The sequence below is a fragment of the Cavia porcellus genome, unplaced genomic scaffold (genome assembly GCF_034190915.1).
Source record: "Cavia porcellus strain 051 isolate PalLab524CR breed Dunkin Hartley unplaced genomic scaffold, mCavPor4.1 scaffold_7, whole genome shotgun sequence".
NCBI lineage: Eukaryota > Metazoa > Chordata > Mammalia > Rodentia > Caviidae > Cavia > Cavia porcellus.
In genome coordinates this window covers 15,779,959-15,798,311 of record NW_026947490.1, presented here as the reverse complement: position 1 = coordinate 15,798,311, position 18,353 = coordinate 15,779,959, and the positions used below count along the sequence as shown (strand labels likewise).

The 18,353-nt window shown below is 39.3% G+C and overlaps 1 protein-coding gene across 3 annotated transcripts; it reads right to left on the bottom strand.

The window, feature by feature from the left end:
* Positions 1-1,344: 1,344 nt before the first annotated feature.
* Zfp14 (ZFP14 zinc finger protein) lies at positions 1,345-18,268 on the bottom strand. Of its 3 annotated transcripts, none has more exons than XM_063252145.1 (5): positions 17,248-18,267; positions 13,124-13,211; positions 8,451-8,577; positions 6,942-7,043; positions 1,345-5,014 (listed from the first exon to the last, which is right to left on the bottom strand). In XM_063252145.1, the coding sequence occupies exons 2-5, from the start codon at positions 13,130-13,132 to the stop codon at positions 3,648-3,650; spliced, it is 1,605 nt and encodes a 534-aa protein (XP_063108215.1). In that variant the 5' UTR covers positions 13,133-13,211; positions 17,248-18,267; the 3' UTR covers positions 1,345-3,647. The 3 variants fall into 3 exon arrangements, with proteins under 3 accessions (XP_063108215.1, XP_063108216.1, XP_063108217.1); XM_063252146.1 differs by having other exon boundaries at positions 6,942-7,040; XM_063252147.1 differs by lacking the exon at positions 6,942-7,043 and having other exon boundaries at positions 17,248-18,268.
* Positions 18,269-18,353: the final 85 nt, after the last annotated feature.

Sequence of the window (18,353 nt, the reverse complement as noted above, 5' to 3'; positions counted from 1 at the left end):
GAGCTTTTGGTGCATTTTGTTACTCCCACCCTGCTGATAAACATTATCTCAGAATAGCACATCTGCATAACATTGGAAAAGAAAGTAGAGTTAATTATCTTGGAACAGCTCATTAGCAATAACATGGGGAAAGGGGTAGAAAGTTACAAGAAGCTGAAATTTAAGCTTTCACAAGGATTAGAAACTTAACCCTGTCGGTGCATATAGAACAAGAGGAGGCACATTGGTTAGAGTTAAGCCGTAACAATAACACATCTATATTTTTACATATATTAGAATGAACATATATATAAAAATAATGTATATGCATGTGAGAATGTTACCTTTTAAAAAAACCTCCTTGATAACCTGCAGTTATGTCACCTTTTTTTTTATCAGAACTCATGACCAACTTGTAAGGCAGGCATCATTCTTAATACTGTATATGTGTTATTTTTTTCTCTTTGATTAGCTCTACTGAGATCTAATCACATTGGGTTAAGTCTATGGTCAAGTGAGGGTGAACTTTTAGATCTGCCCATTGCCAGCACATTTGCAGTACATTTGCTACTTTTAGTCTAGTATCTCAATGTCTCTTTTTTCTCTCTGAGTACTGGGGATTGAATTCACAACTTCACAACTGCTGAGCAGGCGCTTACATCACTGAGCTAAATCCCCAGCCCAATATCTCCTTCTTATTGTATTTGGTTTCTCTTATTTTTGCTGGTTTTATTTTATTTCTAGGGGTTTTGTTTGTTTTGTACCGAGAACTGAACTCAGGGTCTCACACTTGCTGGGAGGGTGCTGTGCTGCTGAGCTACATTCCAGGCTGTTTCTAGAAACAGTTTCTTGATATAAATGCTTATTTGTTCCTTCAACACATTCATCTATGCAACAAATTCTGTATTGGTTGCTGTGAATAGGAGAGATAATGAAGATTAAGCCCACAGATGAAACATCCTTATTGCATTAATTCACTTTTTTTCACTGAACTTTGGTGACATTTCACAAGGTTAAATATATACGCATCTCATTATCATTAATTTCTAAAGAATTTAGAGGTTAAGGGTATAGTACAGTGGATCTTGCATAATGCCCTGGATTTGGTCCTCAGCACCAAAAACAAAAACAAGAAAGAAATGTTTTCTAGTTGGGCATGATGGCACATGCCTGTAATCACAAAATTCAAGACTGAGGCAAGAAGATCCCAAGTTTGAGCCAGCCTGCACAACTTAGTGACAGGCCGGTGAAACACACACACACACCTACACACACACACACAGCTGCAGACATAGCATAGTGTGAAACCCCTGGTTTCAATCCTCACTCCTGCAAAATAATTAAAATAAATATGTAGCACATAACTTCAGTTTTGAACATTTTATTGCAATTTCAAACATACAAAAGGAAAAATATTAGAACAATGCACCACCATGAAAAATTTCACTGCAGTAATTACCAACATTTAGCAATCTCTGCCAATTCACTTTCTAGTGTTCAACTGTTTCAATGCAAGTCTGCATATCTTATTTCATAAATACCTATTAACTCTACCACATAGGACATTTTATTTTTCATAGCCATGTTGGCATTAGGATCCCATTATTAGAAAAAAATATTTCTAAATATTATCTAATAGTTAATGCAGGTCCAGTTTCCTCCACTATTTACAGTGTCCTTTTCCATTTTACTAAAGCCAGGTTCAAGAAATGCCCACATAGTGAGTTTAGTTGCCTTGTCTCTTAAGTCTCCCTGATTATTAATACCTGCCTCTCTGCTTGTTCATGTCACTCATTACTTGATGAAATCAGGTCAACGTTTCTGCAAAAATTTATACATTCTAGATCCAGTCAGCTGCTTCCTTGTGAATTCACTTACCTGTTCCTCAAATTCTTGGTTTTAAAGAATGTGATTTAAAGATATGATTCCTTCTGCTTATTATTTTGGCAACAGGGTACGTGCTTCCATTAGCATTATATCAAGTGGTGCAACTGTTTGATAGTTCCATTTTTATTGAGGTTCAAACTGACCAGTGTTCTGAAGTGATTAGCTTGATAATTTCTCTATAAAACCTTTCACTTAATAGTTTTAGCATCCGTTGAAAATCATTTTCTGGATCCATTACTTCACTAGAATCTCAAAAACAGAGATTTGTCAAATCCTATCATTTATTCCATATTTACTGGTTAGACTTTAATTAAAAAAAAAAACAAATTTGTTGGATGACCCTGATATTTGGTTCACATGGGGAAAAAAAGGCTCATGCTCCAATATTGATTTTAAGAATGATGAGTTGATACCCTAGTATCTTCCATAACTGACCAAATTAAGCATAACCAAATAAACTATCAAACTACCAGTGGTTCATGTCAAAAGACCCAACTAGAAACACTAATTGAAGGTCAAGCAATTATAGTAACAATAATAATAATGAAATGACATTTTGTTATATAGAAGTTTTACAAGCATGCACCAAATTAAATTCCCATGTGGTAGCTTCTTATACTATCTTTTTCATACTGTGTGATTACCATTGAACTGTGTCCAGACAAAAGGATGCTATGTCAGAGGGAAATTGCTTCTGATTCTTCAACAAATTGAAAATCATATAGTTCTTTCAACTGTAAAATTTCTGATGCAATTCAAATGCTGAAGAAATTCTCATTCACTACAATTTCCTAGGTTTTACCTAAAATAAGTTATTTTCAGTTTAGTAAATGTTGCAATGTGACAGGAGGCATTTCTATATTTATCTCTTCTATAGTAATTTTAAAAATGATCCACTAATACTAATAAAAATGATTATACACAATATTTACAGAACACAAGCTACGTGAGTGCTATTCTTCAAAGTATTTAACTACTTAATCCTCACAATTCTATTACACAGCAGGGCAGGATGACTCTAAACTGGTCTCCAGTGGATGCTTCTTTTGGTATTCATGTGCAGGCCCCTTCTTGTGACAGTAAGCTGATCTAGCAGTTTATTTCTAACCAGTGGAAGGTAGCAAAGGTAACAGGGATGTCGTTTCCATGATTTGATTCTACAAAATGACAACTTCCTTGCTAGCAGACTTCCATCTTGCTGCCAACCACCTTCTTAGCTTGCACACTTTGATGAAGCAAGCAGTCATGGTGAAGAGGTTGCTGAAGAGGCAAGGAAATGTAACAGCCTGCTAGAGACTGAGGATCACAATGTAGCACCCCAGAGGGAAAGGAATTCAGGCATCCATTCTGTTAGCTTGGATATAGATCCTCCCCTAGTCAACCCTTCCGATGGCCACAGTCACAGATACAGAGAAACTGTGAGATAACAAGTATATATTTTAAGCTACTAATTTTTTGGTGATTGTACAGTACTGTACCAATATCATTACAACTGAACAAAATGAGGCACAAAATGATGTATCTTGTCTAATATCACAGTAATAATAAATAAAGTAGCAAAAGTAAACAAAGACAGATAAGGATAAACATCTTCCAACATTCATGACATTGTCCTCTCATATGAATTTGATGAAGATATTTTAATAATGAAGGAAGGCTTTTAGTGTAACAGTCTCTCTTCAATATAAAACTTCTTATCCTTGTAAGCAGAAAACAAATTTTCTCAAAACCAGATTTAATGGTGTTCTATAGTATAATGTACATTTGAAGGTTTTTCTGTATTAAATTCCATTATGAATCTTCTGATGTTGAGTAAGGTGTGAATGCTGTCTAAAGGCCTTCTTACATTCCTTACATTTGTAGGGTTTCTCACCAGTATGAATTCTCTGATGCTGAGTAAGGAATGAATAAAGTCTGAAAGCTTTCCCACATTCCTTACATTCATAAGGTTTCTCCCCAGTGTGAATACTCTGATGCTGAGTAAGTTGTGAGAGCAATCTGAAAGGTTTTCTACATTCCTTACATTCATAAGGTTTCTCTCCAGTGTGAATACTCTGATGCTGAGTAAGCTGTGAGAGCAATCTGAAGGCCTTCCCACATTCTTCACATTCATATGGTCTCTCACCAATATGAATGCTCTGATGTGAAATCAGTTGTGAGTAACTACTAAAGGTCTTCCAGCATTCCATACATTCATAGGGTTTCTCACGAGTATGAATTCTCTGATGGCGAACAAGTTGTTGTCTTAATCTGAAAGTCTTCCCACATTCCTTACACTCAAAAGGTTTCTCACCAGTATGAATACTCTGATGGACAGTAAGCTGTTGGCATATTCTAAAGGCCTTTCCACATTCCTTACATGCATAGGGTTTCTCACCAAAATGAATTTTCTGATGTACTCTAAGGTCTGGGCCACATACAAAAGCTTTCCCACATTCCTTACATTCATATAGCTTCTCAGAAGTATGAAGTCTCTGGTGTCTAGTAAGGTGTGTACACTGTCTAAAGGTCTTCCCACAGTCCTTACACTCATAGGGCTTCTCACCAGTGTGAATCCTCTGATGCCGAGCCAGCTGCTGATGTACTCTAAAGGCCTTTCCACACTCCTTGCATTCGTAAGGCTTTTCACCAGTATGAAGCCGCTGATGTTGAGTAAGTTCTTGGAGCACTGTAAAGGCCTTGCCACAGTCCTTACATTCATAGGGTTTCTCACCAGTATGAAGCTTGTGATGTCGAATAAGGTGTGCACGCTGCCTGAAGGCCTGCCCACATTCCTTACATTTATAAGGTTTCTCACCAGTATGAATTCTTAGATGTTGACTAAGTGTTGAGCGACGAATAAAAGTCTTCCTACATTCCTTACATTCATACAACTTTTCTCCATTGTGAACTCTCTGATAATCTGTAAGAAAATTTTGCTTTTTATAAGTGGTCATTTTTTCAGAGCCTATTTTCACCTGCCCAAAATACTCCTCTTGTGGTTCTTTTTGGCTCTCAATGTTGGCTTTGCATTCCCAGACATTTCTAAAAGTGGAGCCCTGAAGGCTGTAACTTTTAATTCTTTCCATTATCTCCCATTGTAGTGAATATATTTCATAAATGTCCTTTTCTGGAGATAAGGCATTGGGCCTGCATCTGGACTCCAAATCTGTAAGAAAATAAGAAAGCAAACACATGTTATTTTCCTGTTCCGGAACCAAGAAAACTTTCAAAGAGAAATAAAATAATGCCTATTACAAGTGATGGATTACATGTCTCTAGAATATAGAGATTTCTGCTATAATACTACATATACATACCTAAAAACCAGCATCTTCTACAAAGTCATACACCACAAATAACTGAATCCACGGGAAATACAGGCCTGGAGTGGACCACTTAACTCTAATTTTATTAGCAGAGTACTAACAAATATAAAGATGCACACATGGGTTCTTCTTTTAATTAACAAGGTATAAGGCCCACCTGATAGTCATTTTTATATGTTACTGAATTTGATTTGCTAATATTTTGATAAGAATTTCACTCCTACATACATGATGAATATGGATTTATAATGTTTTTGATAATTTCTTTGTCAAGGTATGCTATGACAGTTATATAGGCCCAAGTGAGCTGAGAGGTGTTCTTTCCTTTATGACCAAATTGTGTATTATCCAGGCATTGTGGTGCACACCTGTAATCCCAGCACTCAGGAGGCTGAGGCAGGAGGACCACTGAGAGTCTGAGACCAGCCTGGGCTCAAACTCTCAAGGCCAGCTCGAGCTGCATAGCGAGATCTTATAAATAAAAAACAAAATAAAATAAAATAACAAAAACAAAAAACTGTGTATTAATGCTACTCACTATTTCTTCCTTAAGTATTTGATAGAATTCATCAATGAAACAATGTGGGGCTGACATTTTCTTTGTGGCATGATTCTGGATAATGAATTCAATTACTTTAATATGCACACTGTTATTTGCTTTTTTACCATTTTTTGTCAGTTTTAATAAATTGTTTTTTTCAAAAATTTTTTCCACTTCATTTAACTTGTAAAATTTATTGGCACAAAGTTATTCATAGAATTCTCTTTGTATCTTTTTTTTTTTTTTTTTTTTTTGTACAGGCAATTGAACCCAAGGCCTTAGCACTGACTGAGCTACACCCTCAGACATTTTTGAATTTTTATTTCGAGACAGGGTGTTGCTAAGTCATTAAGTTGCCCACACTGGGCTGTGCTTGAGATCCTCCATCCCATCCTTCAGTGCCAGAGAGTGGAAGTCTCATTATCTTTAAAGGCTAGATGAGATGAAAACCAATCCCTTCTGTATTCCTGCTATCAGTAATTTATGTTGTCTTTTTTTCTTGAGTAGTCAAACTAGTTGAGTTTAGCTGTACTTTCTTTTTCTATTTTGTTAATTCCATATATGTATTATCATTTCAACTACTATGAGAACAACTTTCTCTTTGAAGTGGGAAGTACTTCAAAGTGGGAGATGAAAAACAACATAATCAAGGTCAAAAGAAAGTAACCTTGTTAGTCCAAACTTGAAAGTTCTTAATTACTTCAGGTCTCCACACTTTCCCTTGCAGCCTGTGGGCTTTTTTGTTTTTTCAGTACCAAGGATTAAATCCAAGGCCTTCACACTGAGATATCCCCAGCAGCCTGCCCCCGTCCCCTTTTATTCACACTTTGAGACAGAATCTTGCAGTCACTACCTCACTCAAGCTGACTTCAAACTTGCAGTTCTCCTGCCTTGACCTCCCAGAATGATGAGATTACATAAACATTGTTTTGACATAATGCAAATTGAGTTCAAGGCTTTAAGCATGCTAGGCGAGTGCTCTAGCACCGAGCCACAGTCCTATTTTGAGATAGGTTATCGCTAAGTTGACCAGGCTGGCCCTGATTTAACAGGCTGATGCCTCAGCTTTCCAGGTAGATGGGACTGCAGACATGCAACACCATGCTTGGCAGCTATGCGTATTTGAAGAGAGAGCTCCAAGGACCTCAAAGCTGAGCCTCCACTCTATGCAGGCTAATTATGATGTGCAGTAATGATTGCCCTGTGCCTGCTCAGCTCTCACTCACCAGAACAAAAAGTTCTTGTTCCTTCCTTCACCACCATCCCAGGTTCCTTCCCTTCTTCCTCCAATAAGGTAATTACATCAGGTTTAGAAATAGAAGCTCCTGCTTAAAAGGAAAATGTCACATGAAATTATAAACCTGAAAGTCCTTCCATTCAGATTTGGTTAATTTATAATTAATCACAAATCAGAATGGTACCTTATAAATCCTAAAAGCAAATAAATGCAAGGTTGCTGAGGGACTCTCTTTTTAGGTAATCTCAGGACCATAAGGCATAGACCCCAGGTAATTAAGGATAGGCTTTAGCTCACACAGGCTGTTAAGAAGCAATATTTTATAGTAATTAAGAACACAGACTTTGAATCAAGACTGCCTACTTTTAAATCCTGCCACTGTTACTCTGTTACCTTGGTCAGTTATTAACCTCTTGTGCCCAAGTTTTTCATCTGTAATAATAATTATAAGGAGTAACTGAGGAGTACTCAACAATGAACACTGCTCAGAACAGTGTCTAAGCACAATATATATAATGGTACGTTCATATACACATGTGTGTGTGAACTATTAATTTTTACTGCTATCATTTTGCTGAGAGGGTAATAAGAGGCTTTCTAAGACATTCTCAGATCCTTTGGGGGATATTCAGTGTTAAATACAAAATTCTTAAATTTTGTTTGCTTGCTTATTTTTTCAGTCAGAACCTCACTATATACTTCAGGCTGGCCTTGAACAATAAAGTCCAGGCTAGCCTTGAACTCATGGTGACCCTCTTGCCTCAGCCTCCCAAGTGCGGAGAGGCTGTCATCAACCGGACTAGGGTTTTAACTTTCAACCACAAAGCACACAGAACTGAGTATGTCTGCTACAGGGGGAAAAAAAATATTTACTTAAATTTTACATGAAGCTTATAGGATCATCCCATACTGATGTCTTACCAACTCCTTTTTCATTTTTTCTTTCTCTTTTGATTTTTAGAGAAACTCAGTGGCCCAGTGAGTAGGTATCTCATTTTAGAAGAGTTAGAAAGAAGTATGAGGTGTATGCGTCAATTCTGGGCACAAGTAAAATATGACATCGGTTCCCTAACAATACGTGTAGCATATTCAAAACCAGCCTGTTGGATACTAAGGGAAACAGGAATTACAAAACTCCGAAGGAAATGTGAAAGGCACCACAGGCTGGGAATATTTAAGTGGTGGAACCTATTTACAATCTAACAAAGCCTAACCATTATTTCTCTATTTTGTTTTTGTTTGCTTTTTGGGTTTTCTGAAGGGTAGAATTTGGTTTTTTAAGACAAAGTCTTGCTGTGTAGTCCAGGTTGGCCTTGAACTCACTATGCAGCTGGTCTTGAACTTGTGGAAATCCTCCTGACTCAGCTTCCAGAGTGTTAACATGTGCCACCGTGCCCAGCTAACTTAATCATTCTTTAAGGGAACACAGAGTAAGAATTTAGTGTGTTTCTCAGAATATAGTGGCAGAGACAGCTAACAGTGCTGATAACAACCTTACCTAGTGAGATGAAGTTGCTATAGTTCTCCCACATTACGTCCCTATATAAGTCCTTCTGAGCAGAGTCCAGGAATTCCCATTCTTCCTGTGAGAAGTCTATAGCCACATCTCCAAATGTCACTGAATCCTGAAAAAAAATGAACTTTTGAATTATCTGTGAAAATAAATTTTCTTGCAAGTAGAAAGAGATAAGACTGAGGTCTTCATTGCAGAATGGGGACTACACAGCACACAAATAGAGCTCAAAAATTATGAATAGAGAACAGTAAGAAAATCAGTATTTCAGAAATAAAGTGCCTACATGTTCTTGACTAGTCTTGGGGTTGCAGCTTAAATTAAAACATATCTGAAAGTAAATAAAATAACCAAAAATTCGATTACATCATGGTCATTTTGGCAGCACATACACTAAAAATCTCGATTAAACCAAAGAATGTTCACAAGCCTTCAGCACACAGTTGCACCCTCACTGTGAACTCTAAAGAAATATGAGGTCTTTCATTCTCTTTTCCTATTAATGATCATGGAAATATAATGGCAAAAACTTTTCCCAAGTGTACTACAAAATCTCTCTGAAGGTAAACTCAAGTTTATAAAAGAGAAAAAATATTAAGATAAAAAAGTTTACAACATTGAAAACCTGAATCATTGGTTTTTTTTCTTTAAAATTAAAAAAGCTCACAACACAATGAAATTTTATATTTTACATACACATTTTCCATGTTAACAATCATTTCTTTAGGGCCAGGGATTTTAGCTTCAGAGGCACAAGTGCCTCCCTGGCAGTCGCAAGATCATGAGTTCAATCCCCAGTACTCAAAAACAAAACAAAAAACTCCAATTATTTCTTTAGTAAACTTTAACTATTTTGATGTACAGTGGTCTTCTTTGAGTATATTAGATTCTCTTTTTAAAATTTGGATTTTTTTTTTGAGGTAAGGTTTCACTGTGCAATTTGGGCCAGTCCTGTACTCACTTCATAGCCCAGGCTGGCCTTGAACTCACAGTGATCTTTCTGCTTCAGCCTCCTGAATGCTGGAATTACAGGAATGTGCCACCATAACCAGCAAATTTAGATGTTTGAATTAGTATGATTTCAAGTTTTCTCTAATGCTTGTTATCTGTAACATGTAATTCTCGTGCATTTGAATAACTGTATCCTTTACTATCATCCCTTATTAAACATCTTTTCTCACTTTTTTGGGGGGGTAACCAGGGATCAAACTCATGACCTAGCCCCTTACCAGGCAGGCACTTATGCTGTGAGCTAAATCCCCCGCCCAATCTTTTCTCACTTTTGCATTACAGGATAATAAATCATAAAGATATAGTGAAAAGAGTACCCTGCATCAATTTTAAAGAAAGAGTGATGTTCTTGTCTCCCAAAAAGATATCTGGACATGGATACAGTTTTAGTTGCCACAACTAGTGTGGGAGGGGTGACTGTTACAGATGCTTAATGAGTAGAGGCCAGGGACACTGTCAGACATCCTAGTGCAAAGGACAGTCTGCTATAGTAAGGGAGTCTGACTCTAAATATCAGTAGTTCCGAGGTTTAGAAATAACTGCTCTAGGCCAGCACATCCTGTAAAACAGACACAATGAACTCTGTTCCTGGCATTCTTCTCTCAGAGAAAATTAGTGATGATCCTCGAACTATTTGCAGCTCTGCTCTGATTACTGTCTAGCCATCCTATTGCTGACGTAAAGAGATTCTTCTCTGAAAAGCTTATCAGTCAAACAGCTGACATTACACAGGTGGAACTGACAGCAGTTTATTAGTCACACATACAGCCTTCGGGAAGCTGTCACACATCATGCAAGGCCATAGAGTCCTACTCAGGAACAGAACAACAAGGGGTTGTAGGAGGCAGGTTTTGAACCATTAAGTGTTCTCTAGTTCTCGGGTTGTTAGAATAATCACATGGGCTTACAGGGTGGTGACAACGATTAGGTTAGGCCTAGGAGGGATAACTGGGTTAGCAGGCTGGAGCACTAGGAGGAAAGAAAGCCTTTTCCACCGGGCAGGCACATCCGGTTAGGCCTTTGGGAACTGGACAAACACAAGGCTGCACATAAAAGTTTAGGTCTTATCATACAAAAAGCCCTAATTACATCTCTATGTGACCCACTCAGTCCTAAAAGCCTTGTAAGAGCTCAACACATAGAGAAACTAAGATCAGCCAACACTAAATCCCATTCTATTACTTTAAAAACTCTCACCTGTGAGGAGTCTATAGTTTCCCCATAAGGTATCAAACAAGATAAATATTCTTTCATTAAACCGCTGATCTCCAAGGAAAGCTCAAAAGAGAGATCTCACATTTAATATCAGTAATGCATTCCTAAAAAATCACATATTTTAATACTACATTATAAATTAGGTGCCTAGTTTTTCATCATCGAATTATAATCCACATTTGTTAATTCCAACCCTCAAACTAGTTTGTTTCCTTCACTATTGAACTGTACTACACAATGCATTGGTCAGTGCACCTGCAGTGTCTTTGGTGCTAGTACTTTCATCACTTCTTTTACTAATTTCATTTTTCCCATTTGCTTTGAAACTTTCACCACAATTTTCTTCAATAGTTTTCAATTTTCTTTTTTTTCAGTACTAGGGATTGAACCCCAGGCCTTTGTACTGATCTACATCCCAGCCCATCTTTAATCTTTTATTTTTTTATTTTAAAGATAATAAAAACCAACAAAACAAAACAGAATAAATCCAATCAAAACAAAGCAATGAAACTGATACAGAACTTTAAAGCAGCACAATAGCAAAACAACAATGGCTACCATTGTATATCTTATCTTTACAATAGTTGTCCATCCCATCAGATATAGCTACATCAAACCAAACTAAAACAGAATAAAACCAATCAAAACAATATTAAATAAAGCAAAAACAATTAATAGGAACAAAACAATGAGAATAATACTGGATTTCAAAAACAAGACAGAAGGAAATACCCCACATTTGCTATATGGCGTACCCTATTGATGCTCAGACCATCGGCCTCAGGCCTGTATAGTCAACCAAACAATGTGAACATTCAGTTGCTTTTTGTACCTAAGTTGTCACTGACTCAGCCTGTCCTCAGAACCAGCTGGCCGGCCAAGGAGGGTGAGGGGGCAGTAGGCTCTGGGGAGGTGCTTACTTTTCTCTTCCTGGGCTGTGCACACATGGCTTGCTGGCTTACTAGAAAGGCTGGCTAGTTGGCTGGTTGGTCAGCTCCTCCCAATCTCAGCATGGCTGATTTTTGGGAGGCACTATTTCTTTAATCTCTTATTTTGATACAAGGTCACACTAAGTTGCTAAATTGCCCAGGTTATGCTCAAACTTGTGATCCTCCTGCCTCAGACTCTGAAAGTGCTGGGATTACAAATATGCACTACCATACTTGGCCCTTTTCCAATTTTTAAAGACTCTACACTGGACCAGAAAAAAAATAAAACCTAATCTACAGAAAATTACTTCCAATAAGAACATAGCTCATCTCTACTATGATGCTCTGATAAATTCTGTATCACTAGCAGTACCAAATACATGGCCTCTTTAATGATACATATGGTTGTTTCAATGGTCTAGCAACTGTATATGAACTATAACTAGATTCTTCCTAACACTGTTTTTGTTTAAAAAATATTGTGTGGGGCTGGGGATTTAGCTCAGCGGCATAAGCGCCTGCCTTGCAAGCAGGCAGTCGTGAGTTTGATCCCCAGTACTGATAAAAAGGAAAAAGACAAAAAAAAAAGAAAAAAGAAAAAAAAAACTATGCTTGGGGCTGGGACGTAAGTGCCTGCCTGGCAAGTGCAAGGTTAGAGTTCGATCCCTGGCACAAAAAAAAAAAAATTGCATTCAGCTACATGATTCACTTTATTAAAGTTCTAAAAATAGGCAAAATTAATTAATGGCCTTCAAAGTTGAGATATTAGTTACATCTGAGATGGGTGGGTGAGCAATGACGGGAGGGGGAAACATCTGAAGTACTGGTAATACTCCTGAAAATTCGGCTCTACTCTCATGATTTGTAAACTTTTCTATATATATGCCTTACTCCAATAAAACACTGAAAAATTTTGTTTTAAATGAGATGTTGTGGGTATTTAGCTCAGCAGCATAAATGCCTGCCTGGCAAGCATGAGGTCATGAGTTTAATCCCTGGCACAAAAAAAAGTGTCTTAAATGAGACGTTGTATATTGAGTACACACTTTTTTTTTTTTTTTTACATAAAACTAGATCAAAAGTCACTGTACTGTCAGTGAGGAAAATGGCTTAATGGTGTCAGTGAGGAAAATGGCTTAATTCCACTTGCCTAGAATGTATAAGGCCCTGGGTTTCATTCTCTTTCCCCTCAATAAATCATTGTATTAAGAAAAATATATTTTCCTGGAATTAAGTACTAAAATATAAAGCTGTTCCACCAGAATATGTTGAGAGAGAGACCTTCTTCAGAGAATGACTGTGTTTTTCCCAAGGCATTTCACTTCTGCTCCGACTTTTGCAGAAGAAAGACTATCAATGGGCTGTCTGTCTTTCATCTCAGGGATGGCAAAATGGAACAGGTTCTTTGATAGAATTCCGATAAAATGGAAAGTTCAGGAAATCTAATAAATATGTACACATGATCTAGAGATTGAAAATATTTTTAAAAAAACATTAACTTACATCAGCCATGGTTTTAGCACCCCAAGAACTGGTCAGTCCTTTTCAGTATTTCTTTGTTGGAGAACTGCAGAGTCTAGACAAACCAGAGCTGAAAGAAGAAAAAACAGCCATAATCCTGAGTGCCACGCAGGGATAAAGAAATAGAAGGCTAGGAAGCTAGATGTCCTTAGGAGTACCCTGAGTGACTTATGTTGACGTCTGCATTTTTTCCTTTTCCAAACTACCCCCACGACTGTACCCACTCTTATCCCACACTCTCACAAATCTGAAGCAGAGGATGGAAGGCCTCAAGAAATCCATGCTCCATTTGCCTCGTGAACCCAAACCCTAACCACTGTGCGAGCCCGTGTCCCTGTGGCGGCAGCGGTGGCAGCGAAATGGCGGAAACCCTAGCAGACACCCGGGGACTCATCACCCAGCCGCAGAACCCGAATGACACCCACTGCCGCCCAGCAACTTCCTCGAGATGGATGTGAGCAACCCGCAGACAGTGGGGGTCGGCCAGGGCGCTTCAGGGCCAAGACAAATCTTCCAATTTTCAAGCTGAAGGAGTCTACTGTGAGAAGAGGATACAGTGACTCTGATCGGCTATGAAGTGAATTAGACAGACAAAGACAGAGAGAGAGAGAGAGAGAGAGAGAGAGAGAGAGAGAGAGACAGAGACAGAGAGTGACAGACAGAGAACAAGTTGTAGTCCCCTACTCCCTGAAAAGGCATTTTTGCATCAACTTCCTTTCTGAGGAGATGATGGAATATTTGAAGACAATTTTGTTGAGGAAAGGAAGCAAGGGCTGGAGCAATTTATAAACAAGGTTGCTGGTCTTCCTCTAGCACAGAATGAACATTGTCTTCATACGTTTTTACAGGATGAAATAACAGATAAAAGCTATACTCCATCTAAAATAAGACATGTGGGCCAGGGATTTAGCTCAGTGGCATAAGCGCCTGCCTGGCAAGCGCGAGGTTGCAAGTTTGATCCCCACTAATAAATAAAATAAGACACGCTTGAAATTTGGCAAGAGTCAAAAACATGACCATTAATGATTCATACGCACCAGTGAGCCATTCTAACTATCCCTTAGCGTGCCGCACAGAAGCTGGTATAGCATGCCTTCAGTATAGTAACACTCACGTGCTCATTTTTGTTTGGCAGTTGACAAATTAATTTGCTTTCAGTGGAAATCTCTCATTCCAGCCTTTCTCTATAAATAGCTCTTCCTTGCTGTTTTAACGTAGTATATACACTATAGTCTCACAAACCTTCCCATATAATCTGCGTGTCCTCTAACTAAAAAAAGAAAAAAGAAAAGAGAAATCTGGGCCAGGGATCTAGCTCAATGGTACAGCACCTGCCCGGCAAGAGCAAGATCCTGAGTTTGTTTTCTCATACCAAAAAAATAAGAAATCCATGCTCTGAAAAAATCCAGATAAGCAATAATGGAAACTGAACCAGAGTTTTTCCAAAGACAAAGATTAAAAAATCATACAGACTGACCCTGGCAGCCTTCTGTAAGGCCACACGGCTTTCTCCTGGCTAAGATAACTCCTCACTCCAGGTCGCAACAGGACATCTCAAAGTATGACACCCTCTAGCACTCCCCGTTAGTGTCCAACCGTGGAGGTGTTGGTTTACAGTCACTGCAGTTCGCCAACACTAACTGAAAATCTTTATGTGATGGGTGCCTCATATACTTGCCCACTGACCCTCAGTATTGTCAAACACTGTAATTCTACCCTCTCGGCACACTGAGGCTCGGATTCCAATCACATAAGGCACAGACTTTTTTTGTTTTCAATTCACATTTCTGTCACTAAAAACCTGGTTCTCCTTCAACTTTGGTCTTGGGCTCTAATGGTTAGAATTTCTGCTTTTCTGAGAGAACTGTGAAGATGGGCAGTTCTCTAAAACAAAGAACTAACCAATAACTTTTTAAAAATACCAAACCTCAGAGGATGGCAAAAATAGTGTTTTTCAGCAAACATCTCTCTACAGAAACATCATTTTGGAAAACTATCCACAACTGAAACTACACATATCTTTACAACAGCTAAGGAAATCAGAGGAGAGATCACAGTATCTGACCATGACCCAATAATAAGAAAGGATATATTGAAAAATGTAACAAGGAGAGTTTTACGTAACTTGTTCTACCCATTGACTAACTCCCAAGCAGCACAGCACAGATAGAGCTATTGTCTAGTTGGGGTAAGGAGAACAAAGTGAGCACAGAAGTTGGCCTTGATTTCAACACCAGGCCCCACACAGTAAAACCCAGGACTTGTTAGGCTCACATGGTCCGAGATGCAGTCAAGGGTCCTACAGGCCCAGGTTCTAGGATTGCAAGGTAAAGTTATCTTTAATCACACCAACACCAGGCCAATGTTAAAACTGCTGGGCTCCGGAAAGACTTCAGCAGCAGGTAGGACTGAGCAGCTCCAGGCTTCTTCAGGCAAGCTACGGTGCTATGCAAGCAACAGCAAGTTTCAGGCTTCTAGTGCCCCAGCCTCAGTGGTTCCAGGCTTGAGATGCAGCCAGCATCACTGCAGTCTCCACAGCTTCTCCTCTGTCCCAGGACTGCACACCTCCTAAATGTCTACCACCTACCAATAGTGCCACAGGCTGAGGAAAAATCCATTAATGTATGGGCCTCTAAGGGTCATCCTAGGTCTAAATTATAGCATTTCAGAATAAATGTAAACATGGAGGTGAATATTTTTTACCCTGTGTTACGGATTAAGAACTGGTGGTCAGCTGGATTACATCAGCATGGCACTGAGCATAGATGTTCCATCTGAGGAAAGCTGCCAGCATAAATAGAGAGGAGGAGAAGGAGAAGGGGGCGTTAAGGTGTTATTGCGTTGTTGCATTGATGCACTGTGGGTTCTCCTATGAGTTGCTGTTTGAGCCATTAGATTCTCCTGGAGAAGCTTTGGTCCTCAAATCGCATAATACTTCCTGGCTCCGGAGGGGAAGACGTGTGCTGCTTGGTCTCCAGGATGAACCTGTCACACTGGACAGGTAATTCATTTTAGGTATTAAAGACTAAACCAGTTCAATATTAAGTGAAACAAGTCAATAAAATGTGATAAAACTATATTCATTGATTCACAGAGAGGGAGGAAATTCCCAGGAACTGCTGGAATAGAGTAGACCAGAAGGAGGAAAAGAGCTCTTTTGTAAAGGGTTGATTGCCAGCTAAAGGGAGACTCTATGGGCAGTGAAGATCTGGAATGGCTTTGCATAAACCGCAGTACTATCCTAAGTGTTATCACAAGGGTGGTTTAGAAAAGGAGAATTCCCAATACAATCAAAATACCAAAGCAAATCTGGAGCACCACTGGTAAGAAATCTATAATCTCTCTGAGGAAGTGGTTATGACACTTAACCAGGACATAACCTGCCGAGAAATAATGTTATTAAATTTGTAGCTTTATCTGTCTCTTTTCTCCTAGCCTAATTAATGACAGCGCTGGTGCTTCTCTTTTCAGTCCGTGGTGACTTTCACTCTTCCACAGAAAAGGTAAGCAAATGTCCTTAATGCCCCAAAAATAAAAATTACATTTCATGGAACAAACTTTGACGTTTATTTTTTATGAACGTAAGCGCAATCATTTATTTCTTTCATTTCCCCTCAACTTCCTAAGTATCAACAGGACTGGGAAAGAGGGTGAAAAATCGAAACAGCGTGGCTTCTCTTTGGAGCCTGGTCTATATGACGCGACACACATCCTCGCTATCACACACTCATACCCGCTGTAATCAGGGAGCCAAGAGTGCAGCTAGCACTTCCCGTATCCCGGAGAAACGCAAGAAAACCCGAAAGCTAGGCTGGAACCCGTCTCCGAGTTCACTAACTTCGTGGGACGGGAGAGCGGCTGAAGTGTGCAGTTCTTCTCAGGATTCTCTTTTTGTTTGGGGGCCTTCGCTCGGGTTCACACATCTAACTCGGAGCCATTCCGGGCCTCTGGGCCTTTGAAGCGGGACAGCAGAGGCCGCAGGAGGGCACCCGATGCCCAGTCAGCGTCACAAACTCCACAGTCGCTGCAATCCAACTGACACACAAATCCGCGCCGCCCCCGCGCCACCCCCGCGCCCATTTCCTCAGTGCATGAGATCAACTCACCTCTCGGAGCAGACAGCAGCAAGGAAGCCGGAAGGAAACCGCGCTAGAGCTGGTGGGAAATGTAGTCCGCCACAGAGATTAGACTGTAAGGAATACGCAAGCGCGAAAATTAGGGCGTGGGGTCGAGCCAGACAGCTGCGTTTCAGAGCACGTGGGTGGAGGGTGCGGGTTGTTGAACAAGGAGGCCACAGTGCGCTCTTTTTTCTTTTCTTTCTTTTGTGGTAATATGGATTGAACATTGGGCCTTCGCATTGACCTATATCCCCAGTCCTTCAGTTTTAATTGTTTTTTAATATTTTATTCTGAGACAGGGTCTTGTCAAATTGCTAAATTGCCCAGGTAGGGCTCAAATTTGAGATAATCCTGCCACAGCCTCCAAGAGTGCTGGGATTGCAGGCCTGTGCCACCTTGCTCACCTGAGCTCGGGTTTTATGTTGTTACTCGGCTAGGGCTTAGAAAGGATTCATGCCACCAGCAGATGCCTAATATATGTTCTAATTAATGACAGGTCTAAGCATACAGCACATGCTGATACATGTGTAATGTAATGAGCCACTGATGATCCTTACCAAAAGCAGTTACTATTTTAGATGATTGTGATATTCCTCTTCCACTATTCATTGATAAGATGAAGAGTTGCTCATAGGTTCTTGGTTAAGCCAGTAGCCTATTCAATGGCTTTACTCAACCTGTTACTGTGTTTTGATTCTCAGGACTGGTAATCCTCCAGACTGATTCTGTGACGTTTTGACATGTTTTAATCATTCCATGAGCATTTGTCTAGTTTTTACCTCCCCAAGATGTTTCTATGCCCTTATCTGCCCAGCCCTGGTACAGTATATGCTGTTTTACTACAGAGCTCTAGTTCTTGGATGTGGGTGCTTGTTGCTACTGGGATATCACTGCTTGTCTGCCCTCTTTGCTAGGAAATTATATGAAGAAATAACTATAATTACTGTAGATAATTTCCATAACTAGAGCTATTTGTAAATATTGTTATACTCTTTACAGAAAAACAGCTTACATCAATTCTTGTTTACATGATTCCCCACCCCCACCCCACCCCCGTCTTTGTCCTGAGGGAATATGTCAGATTGTCTTCAAAA

Bases quoted from the DNA above. Each gene is read 5' to 3' on its own strand.
- Zfp14 (XM_063252145.1), bottom strand. The intron at 7,044-8,450 runs GTAAGGTTGTTA...TTTCCTTTTAAG, and splicing joins TAGCAACTTCATCTCACTAG to CAGGAGCTTCTATTTCTAAA. The intron at 5,015-6,941 runs GTGAGTGAGAGC...ATTTTCTTACAG, and splicing joins AACAAGAACTTTTTGTTCTG to ATTTGGAGTCCAGATGCAGG.